The 19,349-nt window shown below is 50.2% G+C and overlaps 1 protein-coding gene across 1 annotated transcript in view; it reads right to left on the bottom strand.

The window, feature by feature from the left end:
- DOCK1 (dedicator of cytokinesis 1) overlaps positions 1 to 19,349 on the bottom strand; it is a 254,913-nt gene that overhangs the window by 185,134 nt on the left and 50,430 nt on the right. The window contains exons 14-23 of the mRNA XM_049790591.1: positions 18,936 to 19,060; positions 17,922 to 18,020; positions 16,854 to 16,926; positions 15,859 to 15,962; positions 15,008 to 15,191; positions 11,774 to 11,871; positions 10,257 to 10,346; positions 9,670 to 9,770; positions 7,328 to 7,462; positions 1,192 to 1,300 (exon numbers count right to left, since the gene is read on the bottom strand). Coding sequence (XP_049646548.1) covers positions 1,192 to 1,300; positions 7,328 to 7,462; positions 9,670 to 9,770; positions 10,257 to 10,346; positions 11,774 to 11,871; positions 15,008 to 15,191; positions 15,859 to 15,962; positions 16,854 to 16,926; positions 17,922 to 18,020; positions 18,936 to 19,060 — 1,118 coding nt within the window. The remainder of the gene's footprint in view (positions 1 to 1,191; positions 1,301 to 7,327; positions 7,463 to 9,669; positions 9,771 to 10,256; positions 10,347 to 11,773; positions 11,872 to 15,007; positions 15,192 to 15,858; positions 15,963 to 16,853; positions 16,927 to 17,921; positions 18,021 to 18,935; positions 19,061 to 19,349) is intronic.

Here is a 19,349-nt window from a genome sequence, read left to right as displayed (position 1 = left end):
CCTAAGTCAATGTGATGACAGAGTTAGAGCTTTTTCCACATGGCCTGGTTTCAACAGGTTCACAAAAACAGCAAAAGCCAGGCTGTGGAACCCGAGGCCACAGCTCAGAGAAGGACATCATGCCCACTCTTCGGTCTGCTGGCCAGGGTCACTAGAGTGCTGATAAGTGATCCCTGCAACCCCCCAGTTCCCACCCAATCCTGGGCCTTTCCCTGGCAAACCTGCCTCCTAGCACAATGGCAACACCAGGATCATAAAGATGCCGACTGTGGTCCAGCCCACGAGAGCCCTGGGAGGAGAGGCAAGGGCAGGAGAGACAACGGGTGCTGGCTGATGGCTGCGGAGGACATGGATCGCACAGTCACCTGTGGGCCCCACAGAAAACTCCAGAACTGGAGGCCATGAGACTTCACTGAAGTAAAGGGACGTCACTTCCACTGGGAAGAGGCAGCGAAGAGAAGGAAAGAACAGGCAAGGAGATCCCTGGCCTGCAGGCACCAAAAAAGGTGAGACACCACGAGCTTGGCACCACGGAGGTCTGACCTATGCCCCCACAGTTGCACCGGCTCCGCAGATAGATGCCACCCACAGATGGAACCCTGACAACCCTGTATTCACGACCACCACTGCAGCAAATAGAGACCGAAAGATGGGGATTCTAGTAAGGGCAGAGCCTCCTCACACAGGATGGTCCTGGGGCTTCTGTACAACTCATGTCAGCAGCTGGCACTTTCCCTCTAGCAGCCCATAGGAGCAGGACAGCCTTGGATAGGCGGGGCCTGTGGTGGGCAGGGCCTCAGAAGATGGGGTCTTATTGGGCAACATTTGATTGGGCGGAGCCTTAGGTGGCAGGAACTGCAGTGGGGGGCGTGTTGTATGGGGCCACAGTAGCTGGGAACCGAGTGGGCGTGGCTTGACTTGGGTGGTATCTGCAGTGGGTGGGGCTGGGGTGGGTGGAACCGCAGCAGGGGACCGCTTGGGTGGAGCCTAAAGTGGGCATGCAACAATGGGTGGGGATTGTAGCAGGTGGGTTTTATTCAGCAGCACTTGGTTGGGTGAAGCTTCAATGGGCAGAATCTGGAGTGGGAGGGCTTGTGGTGGGTGGGGCCTCAGCATGCAAAGCCTGCATTGGGTTGTGACTGGACTAGAGGAGGAGCCCTGCAGGAGTCTCTGTTACCCCCCAGGACCTACCTTCACACGCAGGGTCTGGTCCGAAGCACTGCTCATCATGGTGTTGATAGAGTGGAAGAGCTGCAGCAGGGACTCCACAAAGTCAGCCTCGCCTTTGTTCTCGTACAGTCTGAAAACGCAACACAGCGTCCTTGTTCCCACGGCCACAGCTGTGGAAGGGACCAGCACGGCTGGTGTGGGGAAGGTGGGATGGTGCTCTCCACACCCGGGAAATTAGGAGCACCCCAATCCAGTTTCACACTGGAGGCAACCAGGAGGCACCAACTTAGCAGAAACCAGTTAACTAGCGATCCTACTTGATAGTATAATATTGGTAAATATTTGGAATGACATCCTATATAAATATACAAATAAAAGCATTTTCTAAGATGGGAAACGACGTAAAGAGAGGAAAGGGAGAGGAAGGCGGAAAGGAGAGAGGTAGGAGGGAGACACTGAGCTTTTATTTCTCAGCCTCCAGAAACCCACCCCCCATGATACTATTAATATTTTGGCGTTTTTCCTGGGAGTGTTTTATAAACCCATAATCTCACATAGTTGGCAATCACCAAGATACTTAATTGCCTAAATTTAACATGATCTTATAACCATTTGGAAATGGCATTCTAATAGTAAACCCAAAATGGCTTTATTTCAGAAAAATGACACCACGCAAGCTCACGCATCAAAGAATTGGTAGTAAGAGAAAACTTTCCAAAGGTGGAACATAATGTATGAACAATAAGGAAGCTGTACATTGGTCACATGTATGCAAATAAATTTTGCTAATTGCACATACGTTTCAGGTATAAATTATTTATTAGCAGCTACTTCAAGTTACCGTGTTACTAAAAAGCTATGCATTTGCATATTAAAATGCTGCATCTTAGATGTTTTATTAATGTAGACTAGTTTCCTGCCTAATTAAAAGTATACCCTACCTGAAAACTTGTGTACGATGAAAAAAATTATAAACTAAATGATAATTAACTACCCTATGGGCAATCATCTATTTAAATGAGTTCCTCTGTAAAATAGCAAATTTTTTCTTTTTTTTCTTTTTTGCTTTAGGGCCACACCTAGCAATACTTAGTGGTTATTCCTAGCTTTTCATTCCTGGCAGTCCTTGGGGGGGCCCTCTGAGATACTGAGAATCAAACCCAGATCAGCAGTATGCGAGGCAAATGTCCTTCCAACTGTACTATCATTCTAGCTCCTAAAACAGCAAAATCTGCCTAAAACTGGCAACTGTAGCCTGGAAGAAATGCTTGATGAAGGGTTTTCAAAAATGAGCACATTCATCTGGTGACAAAGAGGGAAACTGAGGCACCACCAGCTTCTGCACGAGACCGGGAAGTTGTGAACAACGGGAATGTTTTCCTACACAGACCGTCAGGACCTCGAGGCTCCCAAATCAGGAGGGAGAATGTGAAGACCCAAATGAGGCAGCTCTGGGGGGCAAATGAAGCTTCAAACAACAGAGGGAGGAAAGGAAGGTTCCCGACTGCCAGGGTGAGACCTCAGGTATGAAAACACTCTCAGCTGGAAACATGAAAGAACTGAGAGGCAGGTAAGTGGAGAGAGAAGCTGAGCATGGAGGGAAGTGGCTGGACTGAGAGAGGCCTGGAACAGGCCTTTGAGCCACCACAAGCAGAAGGCAGTGATGTGTTCTCCCAGAACTCACGGTCACATTGGAGTCACCAACCACAGCACTAGACCAGAAAAAGCCACAGCAGCTACACTGGTAGTTGGCTAGGCAGGGATGCAAATAAATTCCTATTTTACAACAGGGGAGCAAGAGAGTTAAGAGAAAGAAAGAAGGCAGAGAACAAGAACATTGGAAAAGAAAGAAAGGCATTGAAAGTGTACATGGTCGGGGCCGGAGTGATGGAACAGCACGGAAGGCATTTGCCTTGCACACAGATGTCTGGGTTTGATCCCCGCATCTCATAGGGTCCCCCGAGCACCACCACGAGTGATTCCTGAGCACAGAGCCAGGAGTATCCCATGAGCACTGCCGGGTGTGGCCCAAAAACCAAAACTAGATATTTAATAGATGATAAAAGGATGTTTCTACTATGGAAGCCAACTTAAACTGAAGTGAGGTGCAGTGGGAGGCCTTGGGCAGATGAGTTGGGAGTCTACGGAGAACACAGAATGAGTGTGAGATGGGGAAGCTGTGGTGAGCTGGGCCCGGATGATATTAACTGAGCAAAGCAATCAGAGCCTCAACTACTGGAGTACTGGGAAGGCAGGGAAGGCAGAGCAAGAGCAGGACAGACACAAGTGGCCAGAAGCAGAAGCTCCCACCTTCCAGCCAGGTCCAGTTCCATTAGGGATGGGTCTGAGTAACTGTAAGGCGAGACTAGAGTAAGTCAAACATGGATGTGGATATTCCTGGAAAGTGTCAAGTGAAAACAGTGAAGGAGGTTGTTGGGTTTTGTTTAGGCTCTTTTTTGGAGGGTTCACACCCAGAAGTGCTCAGGGCTTACTCTTGCCTCTGCATTCAGGGATTATATGCTCCACAAGGAAGCATATTGGGTGCCGGGGATCGAACCCAGGTCAGCCCTGTACAAGGCAAGGCATAGCTCTGGCCCACAACAAGAAAAAGGTTTGATTTAGCATTGAGAGGAAAGAGGGAGGCCCAGAAGAAGGGACCAGGATTTGAGCATTGGCCTTGCAAGCCCAAGGACATAGGTTGGATTGGATCTCTTTGGTGCCCACTTGTCCAGGATTCTGTCCTGGACCGCAGCCACAGAATCTGGGGTGACCCTATGTGTAGTGGGGTGTGTATAAGCATCATAACCATAGTACATGAGACCAGACCAGTACCACTGCTGAGCATTTGGGAGTCCCCAATACCAAGTGCCATCCCCAGCAAAACAGCAGCTAAAATGTATCCCAATTTGGCACCAAGAGCTCTTAGCCCCCCCTGTTGGTCCTAGAACAGATAGGCAGAAGTTGGGGAAAAATGGGCTCTGAAAAGGAAAAGCTGCAGTGATGGAGAAGGGAAGCCAAGGCATAACTAGGCAGGAGACAAAATGTGTCGAGACTTGAGCTATTTCCTTAGTACCTCATGTCTAAACAAGTTAACCAGGAGAAAGGATCTTCAGACTGTGAGAACGAAAGCACAGCTATCATGTGTATGACACACACCTTCAATCTAGGTACACGGAAGCTGTAAGGGGGAATAAAACCCATAGGGAAAGTGATTCATGCCAATATTAGCCAAAGAGAAAGGACACTTTTGTATTGATTACGGAGAATATCCATTAGAAAGAGAACCCAATTCTAAGTGTAAAAGTCCCCAACAACATAGCTTCAAACTCTGCAATATATAAAATATTCTTCATCTTCTCAATCTACCACAAGCCCCGATAGTGAGCAATTCATTGATCATCACTCCGCGTGTTTAAGACAGAAGCAAATAGTGTGTAATGACATCATTCTGCCACCCAAGGCCACTAGGGAAAACAGAGACTCCCCTCATTTCATCCAACCAACTAGAAAGAGGGATGTAAGAGATAGTAAAGGGGTCCAGGTACTAGTTCCAAGCACTGGCCCTAGTTCCATCCCAGATACCACATATGGCTGCCAGAACATCACCAAGAGTGATGCCTGAGCACTGCCAGGCGGTGATCCCTCAGCACAGGGCCTAGACTTATCCCTGAATACTTCCTGGAGGGATCCCTAAGCACAGAATCATGGAGTAAGCTCTGAACACTATGAGAAATGATCCCTGAGCATTGCTCAGTGTGGTAAAAAATAATAATAATAATAATAATAACATAATAATAATGAACCAGAAAGAATCTTGTCTTACACAGCTTGAGTAAGGCAAACTGAGACAACTAAATCAATACACATGGCCACCATCCCTGGTGCCACTCACAAGGTGATGCTTTCATTACTGAGCGCAAAGACCTTAGTCTCTATTGTTGTGATAAGGGGAATAACGTCAAAGGACAGCTCTGTAACAAGTAGTCCCTGACCTTTGGCTGCTCATCCACCAGGCAACACCAGAGCCCAGACACCCTCCTTGGAGTCATGAGGCTGAGCCTGTCTGGTTTCTGGTTTTCTGCTTAGTGGATCCACCCACACAGCAAGAGACAGACAGCATCCCTGGTGCCAGGAATCCCACAGAGGGCTCCCCACCAAGCACAGGTTTCGGGGCCACACTTTCCCAAAGGCTGCTCTGATTGCAAAACAAAATGAACCTCCAAAAGCAAACACAGGGCGAAGCAGGTCCCAGGAGCAAAGAGGTTTTCTGGGCTCAACTACAGGCGCTCACCTCTCTGTTCCTGGGAGGGATGATCACGGAACAGGAGCATGGGATTAGGTCACTGTATTCTGAAACGAAGTAGGGGACCAGCTAGAAGGAGGAGAGACTCGGGAAATCCATTCCCACCACTCCATTAGGCAAAGCTCACTTGGCAACTTCAATAGCAAGTGGCTTCGCACAGCCCTGACCGAGGGTGACAGTAAGGAATCTGACTTTCAGGGCCCAAGAGATAGACAGTGGGGAAGGCATTTTCCTTGCCAATTGGCATTCAATCCCAGCATCCCATATGGTGCTGAGTACTGCCAGAACTGATTCCTGAATGCAGAGTCAGAAGGAACCCCTAAGAGCCACCGGGTGTGGCCAAAAATTAAAAAAAATATATATATTAAAAAATAAAAAAACAGAATCCGACATTCCTTCTCACCTACAGCTGACCACACCCACCTAGGCTGTCTCTAGACCATGCCCAAGAGAATGTATGAAAGCACAGAGCCAGGAATGAAAAGTGAGTAGAGGGGCTGGAGAGATAGCATGGAGGTAAAGCGTTTGCCTTTCATGCAAGAGGTCATTGGTTCGAATCCCAGCGTCCCATATGGTCCCCTGTGCCTGCCAGGAGCAATTTCTGAGCATAGAGCCAGGAGTAACCCCTGAGCACTGCCGGGTGTGACCCAAAAACCACAAAAAAAAAAAAAAAAAAAAAAGAAAAGTGAGTAGAGAGGGCTGCTGCTTCTTTAATATAAGCTGATTTTTAAAGCTGGCCACATTGTTCCAGTTTAATTTCTTGATTATCACAAATGAAGAAGTAGACAATGTTACTGCTGTGGAGACAGTGACTCCTGTTACTGAAATAGACTCTAAGGGGCTGGACTGGGTGGGGGTCACCCTCATGTACATGACTCTAGGTCAGTGCTTTTGATCCTAGACAGACTCTGGAAGATACAAAAATGGCTTCTCAATAGTCTTCTAAAGAGATAGAAATGTTGCTAAGAGCCAGATCCCAGGCATGAAACAACTGAGGTCTAAGGTTCACCCCACCTGGGCAAGGAGTCAAAACTGATTGGTGGGGAGGCTCCTGCATTTCAGCATTTCTACTCGGGGACAGACAGAAGCAAAACTAATGATCCTGAGAAAACAACAGTCAATAAATACCCGGATTCATTTTCGAGCTCAGAATCTAGTCACAGTCACAGACGGTCGGTGAGAAGCATCATGAAGCGAAAACAGCCAACAGAGCATATCTGTGTGAAAATCCTCCCTTCCAGCACTTCCCTAAAAATCATCAGTATTATTCCAGCAGGAGGAAGAAGGAGCAGCACCTCCCACTGAGCCGTCCAGCTGCACTTAGTGCTGAGTTCTGGCTGAGTTTTGTTTGGGAACCTCAGCTGGTGATGCTCCTGGCTTTGAGCTCTGGGCTCACTTCTGGTTCTGTATTCAGGCATCACTCCCAGTGATACTCAAGGACCTTTTGCAGTTCTTAAGACCTGAGACAGTCAACCTTAGGCCTGGCAAATGCCTTAACCTCCCCTACACATTCTCTCTGGGCAGTGGGAAGTCATGATCTGTCTGGGTGGCACTGGTCTATTTACTTTTAGACGTAACTTCGTAGCATGAATCGTATTCCTACATTTCCCTCATAGACATGCTGTGAAGATCTCAGTACTCATGTGTGCATAGGACAGCATCAATGGGATCCAAAGACCTCTCAGAGGCACAATGCCCACACATACCTCTGAGCCAGGGAAACAGGGTTGCAGGCAATGGGGTGATGGGGCAGCCCTCCCCTCGGCTGCCTTGACCTCTAGGAAGCCAGAAAGGAGAAAAGCAGAGAAAGAGGAAGGCCATGGAGGGGAAAAAAGGGGGGAGGAGGGGACATACTGGTTGAATAGGACCCGGGAGCGCACGATGAACTTGAAAATATACTCCAGGGAGCCCATGGCGCGGCTCAGCTGCTCCCCGACACCTGGCTTCTCGGCATTGTCCACGTAGTTCCGAAGCACTTTGGTCAGCTTCCTGTGGGGGGGACAGAAACACGAGTCATGACCTGTTGGAGTAACCTGTTTCCATTCTATTCAGGATAATCCTTTGCTGGTGCTTGTCACTCTTTGGACTGGAAGAACTCTTTGGACTAGATTGAGTTGGTTCCCTTTTGAATTGGTCCCTCACCTTATCGGTTCTCCACCCCAAGGGGGTGGTCTTTTGCTTCCAAATAAAGACCCGGGGTCTCAGGGAGAAACTGCTTTCGGTTTCTTTTCCACAGCTGAGTTGTCTCCCTAGTGGATCTTTGCTAACTGGCAGCTAGCTTATGGTGGAAGTTCCTGAACCTGTCTTATCTCCCTAACCACGTGCGTATTATTTCCTGTGTCAGCATAGCTTCCAGACCCTCATCTCCCCAAGCCTCTTGGCAAGGGGGCATAAAGTTTCCGCTTTAACAACTGAGTGACCTCCCAAGGACAGACACAGCGGAGAGTACACACTATCCCCCATGAACAAGGTGACCCCCTAAGTCACTCTAGACAGACAAGAGCTGAGGATCTTTTTCCTTTTCTGGAACCAAACCTGCATGGAGGGCAGGTGTTACCACTCTGAGCCTTCCCTGTACGAAAAGATTCAACCAGCACCTTCTAACTTGTAGATGTTGGGGGTAGTGGTTTTCCCAAAGCATTTTGAGGTTTTGCTAAGCAATTCTAACCATTTAGGACCTTTGACTCTTTACCAGTGTGCAGGCAGGTGGTGGGTTAAGAAACCAGATACAGAGTCCAGAGAGCCCGTGGACAGAGGAAACCACTTTCCTGCCGTGAAATAACCAAATGGAAGGCATCCTCTTAATAGTCCCAGAGAGGCACGAAAATTCTTTGCAAAGAGACATTACACAGAAAATGTTCTGGAACCAGATAATGATGGAGCCATGAATTTACTAAGTGCTAAATGGACACATTGAGTTTTGGGCTTGAAAATGGTGAAAACGTTAAATTTTATGATATGAGGATTCTCGCACAATAAAAAAATAAGCAGCAGATAAAACGTACTGGTAATTGGAACTCTCCTCAGCTACCTCTCTTCATTTTAGCTCATTTTGTAAAACTGGGTTCTTAAACTCAAAATTTGAGAACTAATTTCACCAATAAAAAAACAGCTGAATATTTAGTGAGTGTTTTAAGAATCTTGTGTAAAAAAATAAATACTATCTATGAGAATAAATGAATAATTTTAATGATTTTAATATTTTAATCAGGTTTACCAAAAAATAAATTTAGATTTAAAAGTAAACTGATAACTACACTTTTCCAAGGGTCTCTATGCTTATAAAATGTGACATAAAAAAAAATGAGACCTAAAAATAAGGAACTCCAAGATATAAAGACTTTTTTCAAAAACCTTTTTTCATGACAGAACTTCACTCAAAACTAATTTTTTTTTTTTTTTTGGTTTTGGGGCCACACCTGTTTGACGCTCAGGGATTACTCCTGGCTCTGCGCTCAGAAATCGCTCCTGGCTTGGGGGGGACCATATGGGACGCCAGGGGATCGAACGGCGGTTCGTCCTACGCTAGCACTTGCAAGGCAGACACCTTACCTCTAGCGCCACCTTCCAGCCCCTCAAAACTAATTTTTAATTCTCTTAATATTGTCAATGATTATACATACATAGTTGGTACAAATAAAATATGAAACATCTGATGCTAACCCATCTCTTTGCATGTTATTAATATAATTCACTAATTAATTCAATTTTCTGGTCCTTATAAAAAAGGGAAAAAATTAATGTTTCTGTAACTTAAGTCACACACAAAAAATAATCGAATAATAGACTTATTCAAAATTTCAAAGCATGTGAAAGGATTAATAAAAGCATCACCATGAGATCAAGGTACCATGAATGGGAATATTATTTTCAAAAGTGAAAAAAGCATTGTAAATAACCAGACTTAAGGAGACAGACGACAAATCAAAACAGAAAATCAATTTGCCAAATACGGTTAAACAAAAAAAATATCTGAAGATCGGGTTACACAAACTCTTACAGAAGAAACTGAGAGAGTCATGAGCAAGTACCTGGAAACATCACCTATAGTTAAAATACCGAAACTCCCAGGCACCTCAAATATTCATCCCAGGGGTAACAAGAACCAACCGCATCCCAGAACATTTAGAGCTGGGACAAAGCAAAGTATCTTTCTGAGAGACACCGATGAAGGAAATGCCAAGGACAGAACTCACATGTAGGCCAGCGTGGCGCTGAAGTGCTTCTTGATGTACGTTTCCAGAACAGGGTTGAAATGCTGGAATTTTCGGTCCGCGATGAGGCCGATGATGAAAACCTGTCACACACATCCATGCTCTGGTCAGCAGCCGAATGCCCACCCAGCAGACCTGACCCCGCTCCAGTGCAAGGAGGCAGTTTTGCCACATCCTTGTTCTTGTTTCAAACCTGGGATTCCTGATTATGGACACAGGCAAAAAGGAGCACTGGGTGCCCTGAAGTATGGGTTTAATTTTTTGTTGTTTTGGGGCCACACCCAGCAGTGACCAGAGGTTGCTCCTGGCTCTGTGCTCAGAAATTACTCCTGGCAGGCTCCCAGGATCTAATGGGATGCCTAGGATGGAATCCGGGTTGGCAGTATGCAAAGCTCTCCCCTTTGTGCTATGGCTCTGGTCCCATGGATTGTGGGATATAAGGAAACTTTCTCACAGTACTTGGCTTCGATTGGATTCATAACTATAACTGTGTCAAGGTCCCTTAGAAGGGATCTCCCCCTGTCCCCATGAAGTGCACAGAGCTGAGGAAGTCCGAATATGGTACCTACCAGAGCATCAAAGACCAGCGTGTCAAAGGCCTCACTGTCCGAGTTCTCCATCATGATGTTAAAGAGGGCATCCAAGGTGTCCTGCAGGAACTGCAAGGACACCAGTGTCACAGTCCACCACGCAACACCCACCACCCCTGTGCACCCTCAGATGGCCCTGGTACCCAGGAAGACCACCCTTAATGGCTCACATCACCACCATTACCCCCTTTCCTGCCATGACAGAGCACCTGTCAGCACTTCCGGGGAGCCAGGAAGCCAGGGTCACTTGTGAAGAAGAGCAGAGGCTGCAAGGAGGTGGAGACCCCAGTTTCTGAATCATACCCTACCAGCTGCTTCTCCAAGGCAGCTGTACTAAGTAAGTATCTCTAAGTTTTGGCACAATATTAAAAGAACTGAATTTTCGTTTTAGCTAAATTTCTATGTTGTAAATTATGTAAAGTTCTATCTTGAAACAAGCTTTCTGAAAAGATCTTTATGTTCCGCAGTTCCTTGTTTTTCAGATCCCAATTTACAAGCATAGAGATGCTTGGAGTTTAGTCTTGGCTCCTCAGGCTGGAACTGAGGATGTCCCGGCATGGATTGGAACTCAGGGATCGGTCGCTGGCTCATGGACAGTGGACACGAGGGTCCAGGCCACGATGTGTGTGTCCACAGAGAGTTCCTAGTAGGCACAAAGGACTGCAGCTTGTGGCTTGAACCAGTCAAACCTGGTGAGGCCAGAACACATGCAGGGACTTCATGTTCCCAAAATCTTGTGATGGACTAAGAGGGACTTATGAAGGAATGCAGACTAAACCCCAGTGCCCTGTGTCACCTCCCCCAGCAGGGTATAAACCAGTCACCAGAGCAGACATCTAGCTCTGTGTACTGATATGTGTGGGTCCTTAATAACTGGGAATGAAGTCACCCCATCAGTGTTGGGTTAACCAGCTTCCATTCTAATCAGGATATTTCTTCTTTGCTTGTGCTTGTCACTCATTGAAGAGAAGCTCCTTTGGACTGAAGCAACTTTCGGATTGGGGCCTTAGACTACCTGTTCTCCTTCCCAGGGTGTGGTCTTTGGTTTCCCAAAAAAGCCCCTGGGTCTCAGAGAGAAGCTGTTTGCGGTTTGGGTTTTTCATGACTGAACTATCTGCTTGTTAGGAATGAAGGCTTGCTGTGGAAGTTCCTGATCCTGTTTTATCTCCGTACCCATGTGTAAACTGTTTTCTGTGTTGGCATTTGCTTCCAGAACTGAGTCTCCCCAATCCCCTGGGATCGAGGTATGAGGCTTCCATTTCACGTTGGCTCATATCACCACACGCAGCCTAAGCCCTACAGCGACTGGCCAGGACCCACCAGGGTAGATTACTGGCAAAGAACGGAACTCAGAGCACCAAGTGATTATAGGTGGCAATGTGGCTGGGCCAGCTGGATCCTGAATTCCTCCCATGGGGTGTGGCTGGGAACCAGAGGTACCACTTCCCAGCCGGGGACCCAGACATGCTGGCAGGTCCTTGCAAACATGCCCTCACCTTTACCACCTCACCGCCATCCACTTTCATGAGCTGCCGCAGGTTCTGCTGCAGGAGGCTGGTGTTTGAGCGCCATTTGAGCAGGCCCAGGAGGTCCACTGTAGGGAGACAGAGGGTGAGCCCCACCAGTTGCCTTCCTGACCTGCTGCAGCTCAGCCCTCACCAGATGTCAATGGGGGAGACTCAGGTCCGCATTCCCAGCCATGCCCACAGCCCATGGCAGGGCTGAGAGATCCGTTTGGGAGATGCCAAAGTGTGTCCCTGCTGCATCAACCTTGAAGAAGATGGTAGCCTGGCCCTCTGGGTACTAGTAGCTGGGAGAGGGAGGATTGTGCTAGAGGAAAGCACTAGAACTTTTCCCGAAAGGAAACAAGATGAGCCATGGAGGTCCGAGCACTGGAATGCAAGACGAGATTATGGGAAGTAATGGGACAGGGTCCAGCAACCAGGACATGGGGGAGGGTGGGTCTGAGCCTAGTGCCACTCCTGGTGCCCCCCTTCTAGCCTGAGCATCCTCAACTGAGCCCCAAGACTCAGAAAAAGACAGGGCCACGTGCACAGCAAATGTGGAACACACTGTCTGGGTAGGGAGTTCATGTCCCAGAACTAGTATGAGCTGAGTGTTGCAAGAGAGCAGCATGGAGGCCGTACCCACTCCCAGAGGGGCACCCCCTTTCCCTGAAGGCACCTCACAGCCAGGAAACCTCTGAAGGAAAATTCTAATGCACAAGAGGAAAAGGACCGACCCAGCTAGGGTCAAATTCCAGCCTCGCCTCTATCCTTGCTGTCATCCAAAAGGACAGGATAGCAGTAGAGGACACAGGGGAGACCCCAGTCTCAGTGGCCACCCAGTCTCAAAGGCCACCCAGTGTGGGCCCAAACATACAGAGTTGGAATACACAGAGGTGATTTCACCTCTGACTCAGAAATTCAGGAGCAGGAGCCCCAGAACTCAAAGTACCTGGGTGGGGAGAGGCTAAGACCTGTCATGGGGCTCACTGGAGATGAGATGCCTTGGAGGTGGAAAGGGGTGCAGGACTCTGGGTTGACCCTATGTCTGAGGCTCCACTCCACTGTCTGGAGGGAAGCTAAAGGGGCATTAGTCCGGCCTGTGTCCAGCTGTTGCTGAGGGAGAGACGGTTCCCACAGGCCCCCAAGTGAAGGGACATGGCAGTCACGGCTAAGAGGTCAGACAAAGAATGGCCCCTTTGATGAGACTCTCCAATTTTCCCTCTGCATGGCACGAAGACATCCTGCACCCCTGGGAAGTCACCCTGACTTCTCCCCAGTTGCCTGGCAACAACTGCAGGGCCAGGGCACGCTGCTCCCGAGAAGAGATCAGGCAGTGAGTGAGTCAGAGGTGAGAGAAAGGCCCAGGGAACACCCTCGATGCTCCTGCCCCAGGGAGACAACAAGGGTGGAGGCTGGGGAGACCCTGCAGTACGGGCACACAACCAGAAAGGAGGGGAACCCTGTGCAAGGCACAGCCAGAAAAAAAGCCTTAAAACAGTCAGATGGGAAATGGTCATTCTACAGAGGCAGGGCAGAAAAGAGCAGAGTGGAAAGTGACATGCAATGGCATTATTGCAAACCAGTGTGTAAATGAAGGGGGGAAAGGGAGAGAGAAAGGGAGGGAGGGAGGGAAGTGAGGGGATGTCTGCACCAGAGGCAGGCAGGAGAGAACGCTGGGGTGAGAGCAAGAGGGAAACTGAGACCACTAGTGGTGGGGAATGTGCCCCATTGAAGGGTGTTAGACATGGTATGACTGAACGTCAATTGTGAACAACTTCGTAACTGTCTTTCATGGTGATTCAATTTAAAAATTCATATATAGATAGATAGATAGATAGATAGATAGATAGATAGATAGATAGATAGATAGATAGATAGATAGATAGAGAGAGAGAGAGAGAGAGAGAAAGAAAGAGAGAGAGAGAGAGAAAGAGAGAGAGAGAGATACTCCAGAGAAGGGGCCACAGCACCATAAGATCCACCCCAACCCTAGGGATTCCCATTGGCTCCCAGATAAACACAATCCAGCCACATTTCTACACAAGATAGAAGCCTCAAGCAGGCCCCAGGGGTGAACACAGGCTGCCAGACAGGAAGACCTGGGGGTTCAGCAAAGATGAGGGGCCTCAGGGTACCCCTGAGCACCCTCGGGGCACTCTGCAGTTCGGACCAAAAACTGAGGGTCCCTCAGGCAAAGATGAGCCACGAGGAGATGTTCATAGCAGTCCCGGGGAGCCATCGGAAGCAGGGTCAGCAGAGAAGAGGAGCTTGTGACTAGGGAGTATGCAGGAGCTTTGAGTTCAGTCTCCCAAAACCCAAAATCTACCCCCCAGCAGCTAAGAGTAGGCTCTGAGCACCAGGAAGTGTGGCCCCCAAAGCAGGAAAAGAAACGAGGATGCAGGGAGTCACTGAGAGCACATCACTGTAGTGGGACCAGGAGCACTCGTGGTCACAACCCAGAGAACATGAGAACTGCTCGGGCACTCGTGGGGAGACCTCAGGAGTGGGCAGGGAACCCAAGGACAAGGGTCACTCCGGAGTGTGGCCACAGAAAGGGCCAAAGGGACCCTGGCAACTCAAAGCCCACTGCTGATGACTAGGGTTCAGTCATCACTTGAGGCACAAGCATTAGGTGGGAGATGCCCAAGCCTGATTTCTGGAATTACATGCCACTTGATGCCACAGAGCATTCCCACATACAGCTCAGTGATGAGAGATGGGATAAGCCCAGGACTCCCATTCCCACCCTCAAGTCTTCCACAACTGTAAAGACAGGTCCAAAAACCAGCCACAAGGGGCCGAAGAGAAAGCATGAAGACAGGGTGTTTGCCTTGCATGCAGAAGGATGGTAGTTTGAATCCCTGCATCCCATATGGTCCCCTGAGCCTGCCAGGGGCGATTTCTGAGTGTAGAGCCAGGAGTAACTCCTGAGCACTGCCAGGTGTGACCCAAAAACCAAAATAAAAAAACAGCCACAAGAGCAAAGGCAGAACTAGGCCAGTTAGGGGGCAGCTGGGCACTGCGGCAGGAATGGGTTGAAACTGGAGAGCTCTGCTCAGACCCATCTGGAAGCCAACCTTCGAGCCCCACACACAGTCTCTTACCTCTCTGAACATAACAACTCACTTCTGAGATCAGGGCAAAAGTGGGAGTCTTGGGGTTGGGGCACTCGCCCCAGACTCGCCCCATCCCTAGCAGGAAATGGCCAAGGGGAAGACGCACCATTTTGGGTGAGCTTGGTGGAGCATACAAGTGTGGAGATCTGGAAGGAGTCTTTGCTGATGCTGCAGCTGCCAAGGCCCTGCAGGCTCTTGCCTGTCACCGAGTGGCCCTTCTCCTCCAGCTCAGCCTTGGTGGACGGCAGGCTCAGGTACGTGGATGCGTCTTCCAGCTTCTTCGCCTCAGCCTGCAGACAGCAGCAGCAGCTGAGCACAAGCCCAACACTGCCAGCTCCAAGCATGGCAGCAACCACCAGCACTCCCGTCTCCTCTCAGTCCTCCCAGAGATGCGGGGTCAGAGCAACAGTATGGCAAGTGGGGCCCTCGCCTTGCACACAGCCAACCTGCCACATAAGGCACACACAAGCTCCACCAGAAGCGATTCCTGAGCACTGAGCCAGGAGCCAGCCCTAAGAACTGTCTGGAATAGCCCAGAAACCAAAATAAAATGAAATAAATGCAAAGTTGAGTTTCTAAGCCTCTCCCAGCATGGTTCCCTCCCAACCTAGGTCCCATGCTGGATCCCATCATCCTACTGATTGGTACCTGGTGTCTCATGCCACTGCACTGCCCCCCAAGTCCAGGGTGTTCACCTTGAGCACCCCAAAATATCCTACAGCCCTCGGCTGAGAAATAACTTTGAACAATCAGCACTGTTGCATTGTCATTGCTGAGCTGCCTGATTCAGGGACCCCCCCCACCCTGTTTTCCACACATAGGTCAATGGAATTTGTCTTCACCCTCAAGGTGGGGAGCAAGGGCTTGGGGCTTTAAATGCAGCAGAGAGAGAGGAAGAGCTGAGAATGCCAGGAAAAGTAAGAAAGTGGGTGTCTTGTAAATAGGAAAGCGGGGTACCTTATAGACAATGAGGTCGTGTTCCCCATCCCTCAGCGTGGTCCCATCGTATCTCATGAGTTTCACAAAGGCAAAAGCAAAGATCTTCTCAGACTTGTCCTTGGCTGCAACAGAAACAAACACCATGGTCCAAGGGCCCTGGAGCAAAGAGGACCCTGGTGATGCATCTAGGGAGGCCGGAAGAAAACTTCAGGGCTGCAGAGCGAGCATGAAGCCAGGAGATAGACAGGAGGGAGATTTCTATCAGCCACTCTCCAAATCAGTGTTGATCAGACCTATTGCATCAAACTCTCCCTGAGAGGATCATTTTGGTGCATTTAAAGGCTCTGGGGAAAACAATGCAAGGTTGGAGGGAGGGCCAGAGAGAGAAGCAGAGTGGTCAGAGTGCTTGCCTAGCACGCAGCTGACCTGGGTTCAATACCCACATCCCATAGGGTCCCCCCGAGTCCACCAGAATTGGTCCAAGTGCAGAGGCAAGAGTAAGCCCTGAGCACTGCCAGATATGAGACAATTATGTATCACCCCCAAAAAAGAATTGAGAGGAGTGAAGAGGCCACAAATGTGGCCACAGGGGGCAAGAACAAGAGGACACAGACGAAGCGGCCCTACTAGCTGACAGAGGGAGGAAAGGAGGGAGAGAGGAGGGATGGAGGAGGGAGGAAAAGGTATAAAGGAAGGGAGAGAGAGAGGGAGGGAGGGAGGGGGAGAGAGGGAGGGAGGACGGGAGGAAGGAAGGGAGGGAGGAAGGGTGGGAGGGAGGGAGGGAGGGAGGGAAGGAGGGAAGAAGGAAGGAAGGAAGGAAGGAAGGAAGGAAGGAAGGAAGGAAGGAAGGAAGGAAGGAAGGAAGGAAGGAAGGAAGGAAGGAAGGAAGGAAGGAAGGAAGGAAGGAAGGAAGGAAGGAGAGCCTGTAAGTCTACTGGAGTCTCACAGAGAGTGCCTGGCAGGTCTTCTAGAATATTCCTGGGCCCCCCCTCCTCCCTCCCCCATTCACTCACAGTCCTGTGAGGAGCGATGGCGGAAGGTGAAGCGAAGGTGACTGCGGTTCACATCCTCGATGGGGATGGCCACCTGGGGGGACAGTGTGGCAGGGACACTGCTAGCCGGTTCCTCCCCCTGGCCCCTCTCCTCCCCTTGATCCTACCTCCAACCCACCGCCCTGTCCCCAAACCCCCACTCGAATCCCTCTCCTCCTCAGACCAGCTGCTCATGTTTATCTTCCATGGGAAGCCCCTCCCCGCTGTGTGCCTTCACCTCCCCCAGCAGTGGAGTCCTTAATGGCCTTTAAAAGAACAGATGGGGGGATGGAAATGTGGGGGCAAGAAAGGGGATGTGGGGGTGGGGGGGCAAAGCAGGATGCAGGGGCAAGTCAGGCCAGGCTTCTGACCCCATCACACCTCTTACGGACAAGTCATTTCCAGTCAGCTGGAGGTTGCAATTTTGAGTTCCTATTCTGGGGTCTTGATTCTGGGATCCCCTAATTCTGAAGTCCCTGTTATGAGGTCCTTATCTTGGTGTCTTGATTCTGGGGTCTGTCTTCTGGGATCTATTCCAGGGTCTCTTTTCTGGGTCCCTAGTCTGGGGTCTTTACTAGGTCCCTATTCTGGGGTCTCCATCCCCAGATGGTTGTGCTAGAAACTGTGTGCGGAGACTTAAGAAGTTTCTGTCGGGTCCTCTCACACAGCACCTCTGACCCTCATGTCTCTGTGGGGTCAGAACTGTGGACCGGGTGAGCTAAGAGGCTGCTGCGGTGCTGAGAGCCTCCTCCCCCACCTTGTCTTCTCCCCAAGTGGCTGCAGCCAGCCAGCCTCCTTGAGCAGAGCTGGAGCTGGAGCAAGAGCAGCGCCGCTGGAAGGGCCCTGTCATTTGTCTCCATGAAAGTCCTATTTTATGTCCAAAAAGCCGAGGAGAGTAGATGGATTCCAAGAAGCGCCCAGCTGGTTCCCTGGCAACCCTGCGTGATGCTATGTGAGTGTGGGTGAGGCTGGGTGGCTGGGCGGGGCGGGGCTGTGGGCATTTCCTGGGGTTCCAAACGAGTCTTAGAAGGGGATCCGGGAGTGTGATACCTTCACGGTCTCAAACCAGCGAGGCTGCCGGACCTGGTAGTAAATCACCGACTTGTACTCGGAGATCGCGTCGTCGCCAGCACCCGGGAAAAGCACGTGCTTTAGGGATGCAGAGACAAGTTCCCATGAGACCACCGAGGTCAACCCGGCACAGACACCACCCTGGCTGCACTCTGTCACTTGGCTCCAGACACGCCCCTCCGCCACTGCCCCCTTCCCTGCACCCCTGCAGACAGGACCCAGGGATATGCTAATTGTGCTCACTGAGTAGCAGGGACTGAACAGAGGACCAGAGAGAGATTCCCTGGCCCTGGCCATGAGCCCCCACATTGTACCCTGGGACCATGCTGAAGCTGGGGCAGCCCAGATTCAGAATGCCTCAACACTGAGCCCTGGGGGATTTCAAGCCTGGGGGCCTTATTGGCGAGATGCCCAGCAGCAATGGCTTCTCAGGGGGCCTGGGTCATCACTGCAGAGGCCAACCAGGTCCAACGGGCTGGAGCAGCACATGCCCAGTCTAGGCTCATGGACCTCTGAGGAATCTCCCTATCTCAACGGGCAGCCCCAGCTCTCCCCGTCTCAAGAAAAGTCTTTGCTTTCTGGAAATTGCAGAGATCAGGAATTCTCCCAAGCGGTACTCCAAGGGCCCAGGGCCACATCAGCACCTGGAGGCCACCCGAATAGGATGATTCAATGCTGGAACCCCCTCATGTGGGACTCCTCAAGCCCAAATAGTGGAGGTTACTAGAACCACACCTGGTGTGCGCTGAGATCATGGTGGGGTGAGGTTCAAACTCGGGGTCCCTGAGCCCTGAGCTATCTCTGAGCTGCCACATCTTTGTCTATATTGGAGTCCTTGGTCTATACTGGCCAAGGGGTGTCTGGACTCCCTGAGACAAGTATCGCTCCCCTGGTAATAGCATTGCCTGCAACAGAGCCAGGGGACGGGGGGGGGGGGGGGGGGGGGGGGAGGGGGGGGGGCACGCAGAAGGCCAGCTGTACCACAACACTCACCTCCAGTCTCTTTCCTTCCTCATCAAACACTGACACCGTCACTTCCACGTTCTTGGCTGTGGTTTTGCTGCCTTTGTCAAAATCTCCTTGGACCAAAGTCACATAGATGTCATTCCGGACATCACCTGGAAAAGAGGGCACCTTGAAATCAGTGCTGCTAATCTCATGCCCCCCCCACCCCCCGGGTGCAGGAATCATTGTGGGGCAGGGAGGGGCCACCCCCTTCACCCTTTCCTATCTACTGGTTTAAAGAGGCACATTGGGGGGAGGGGGTGTCGAGTGACCTCTGCTGGAAATGAACAGCCCAGACCCTAAGCTGCCTCTCCATTTAGAGAACACCAAAATCACTGTGTCAGTGGTCCTGGACACTATAGGTCATTCCTGAGAAGCTCCGGCGTAAGTTTACCCCAAGGG

Source organism: Suncus etruscus, chromosome 17 (genome assembly GCF_024139225.1).
Source record: "Suncus etruscus isolate mSunEtr1 chromosome 17, mSunEtr1.pri.cur, whole genome shotgun sequence".
Lineage (NCBI taxonomy): Eukaryota > Metazoa > Chordata > Mammalia > Eulipotyphla > Soricidae > Suncus > Suncus etruscus.
Note: the sequence above shows the minus strand (reverse complement) of the source record. Positions and strands in the feature narration are given on the sequence as shown.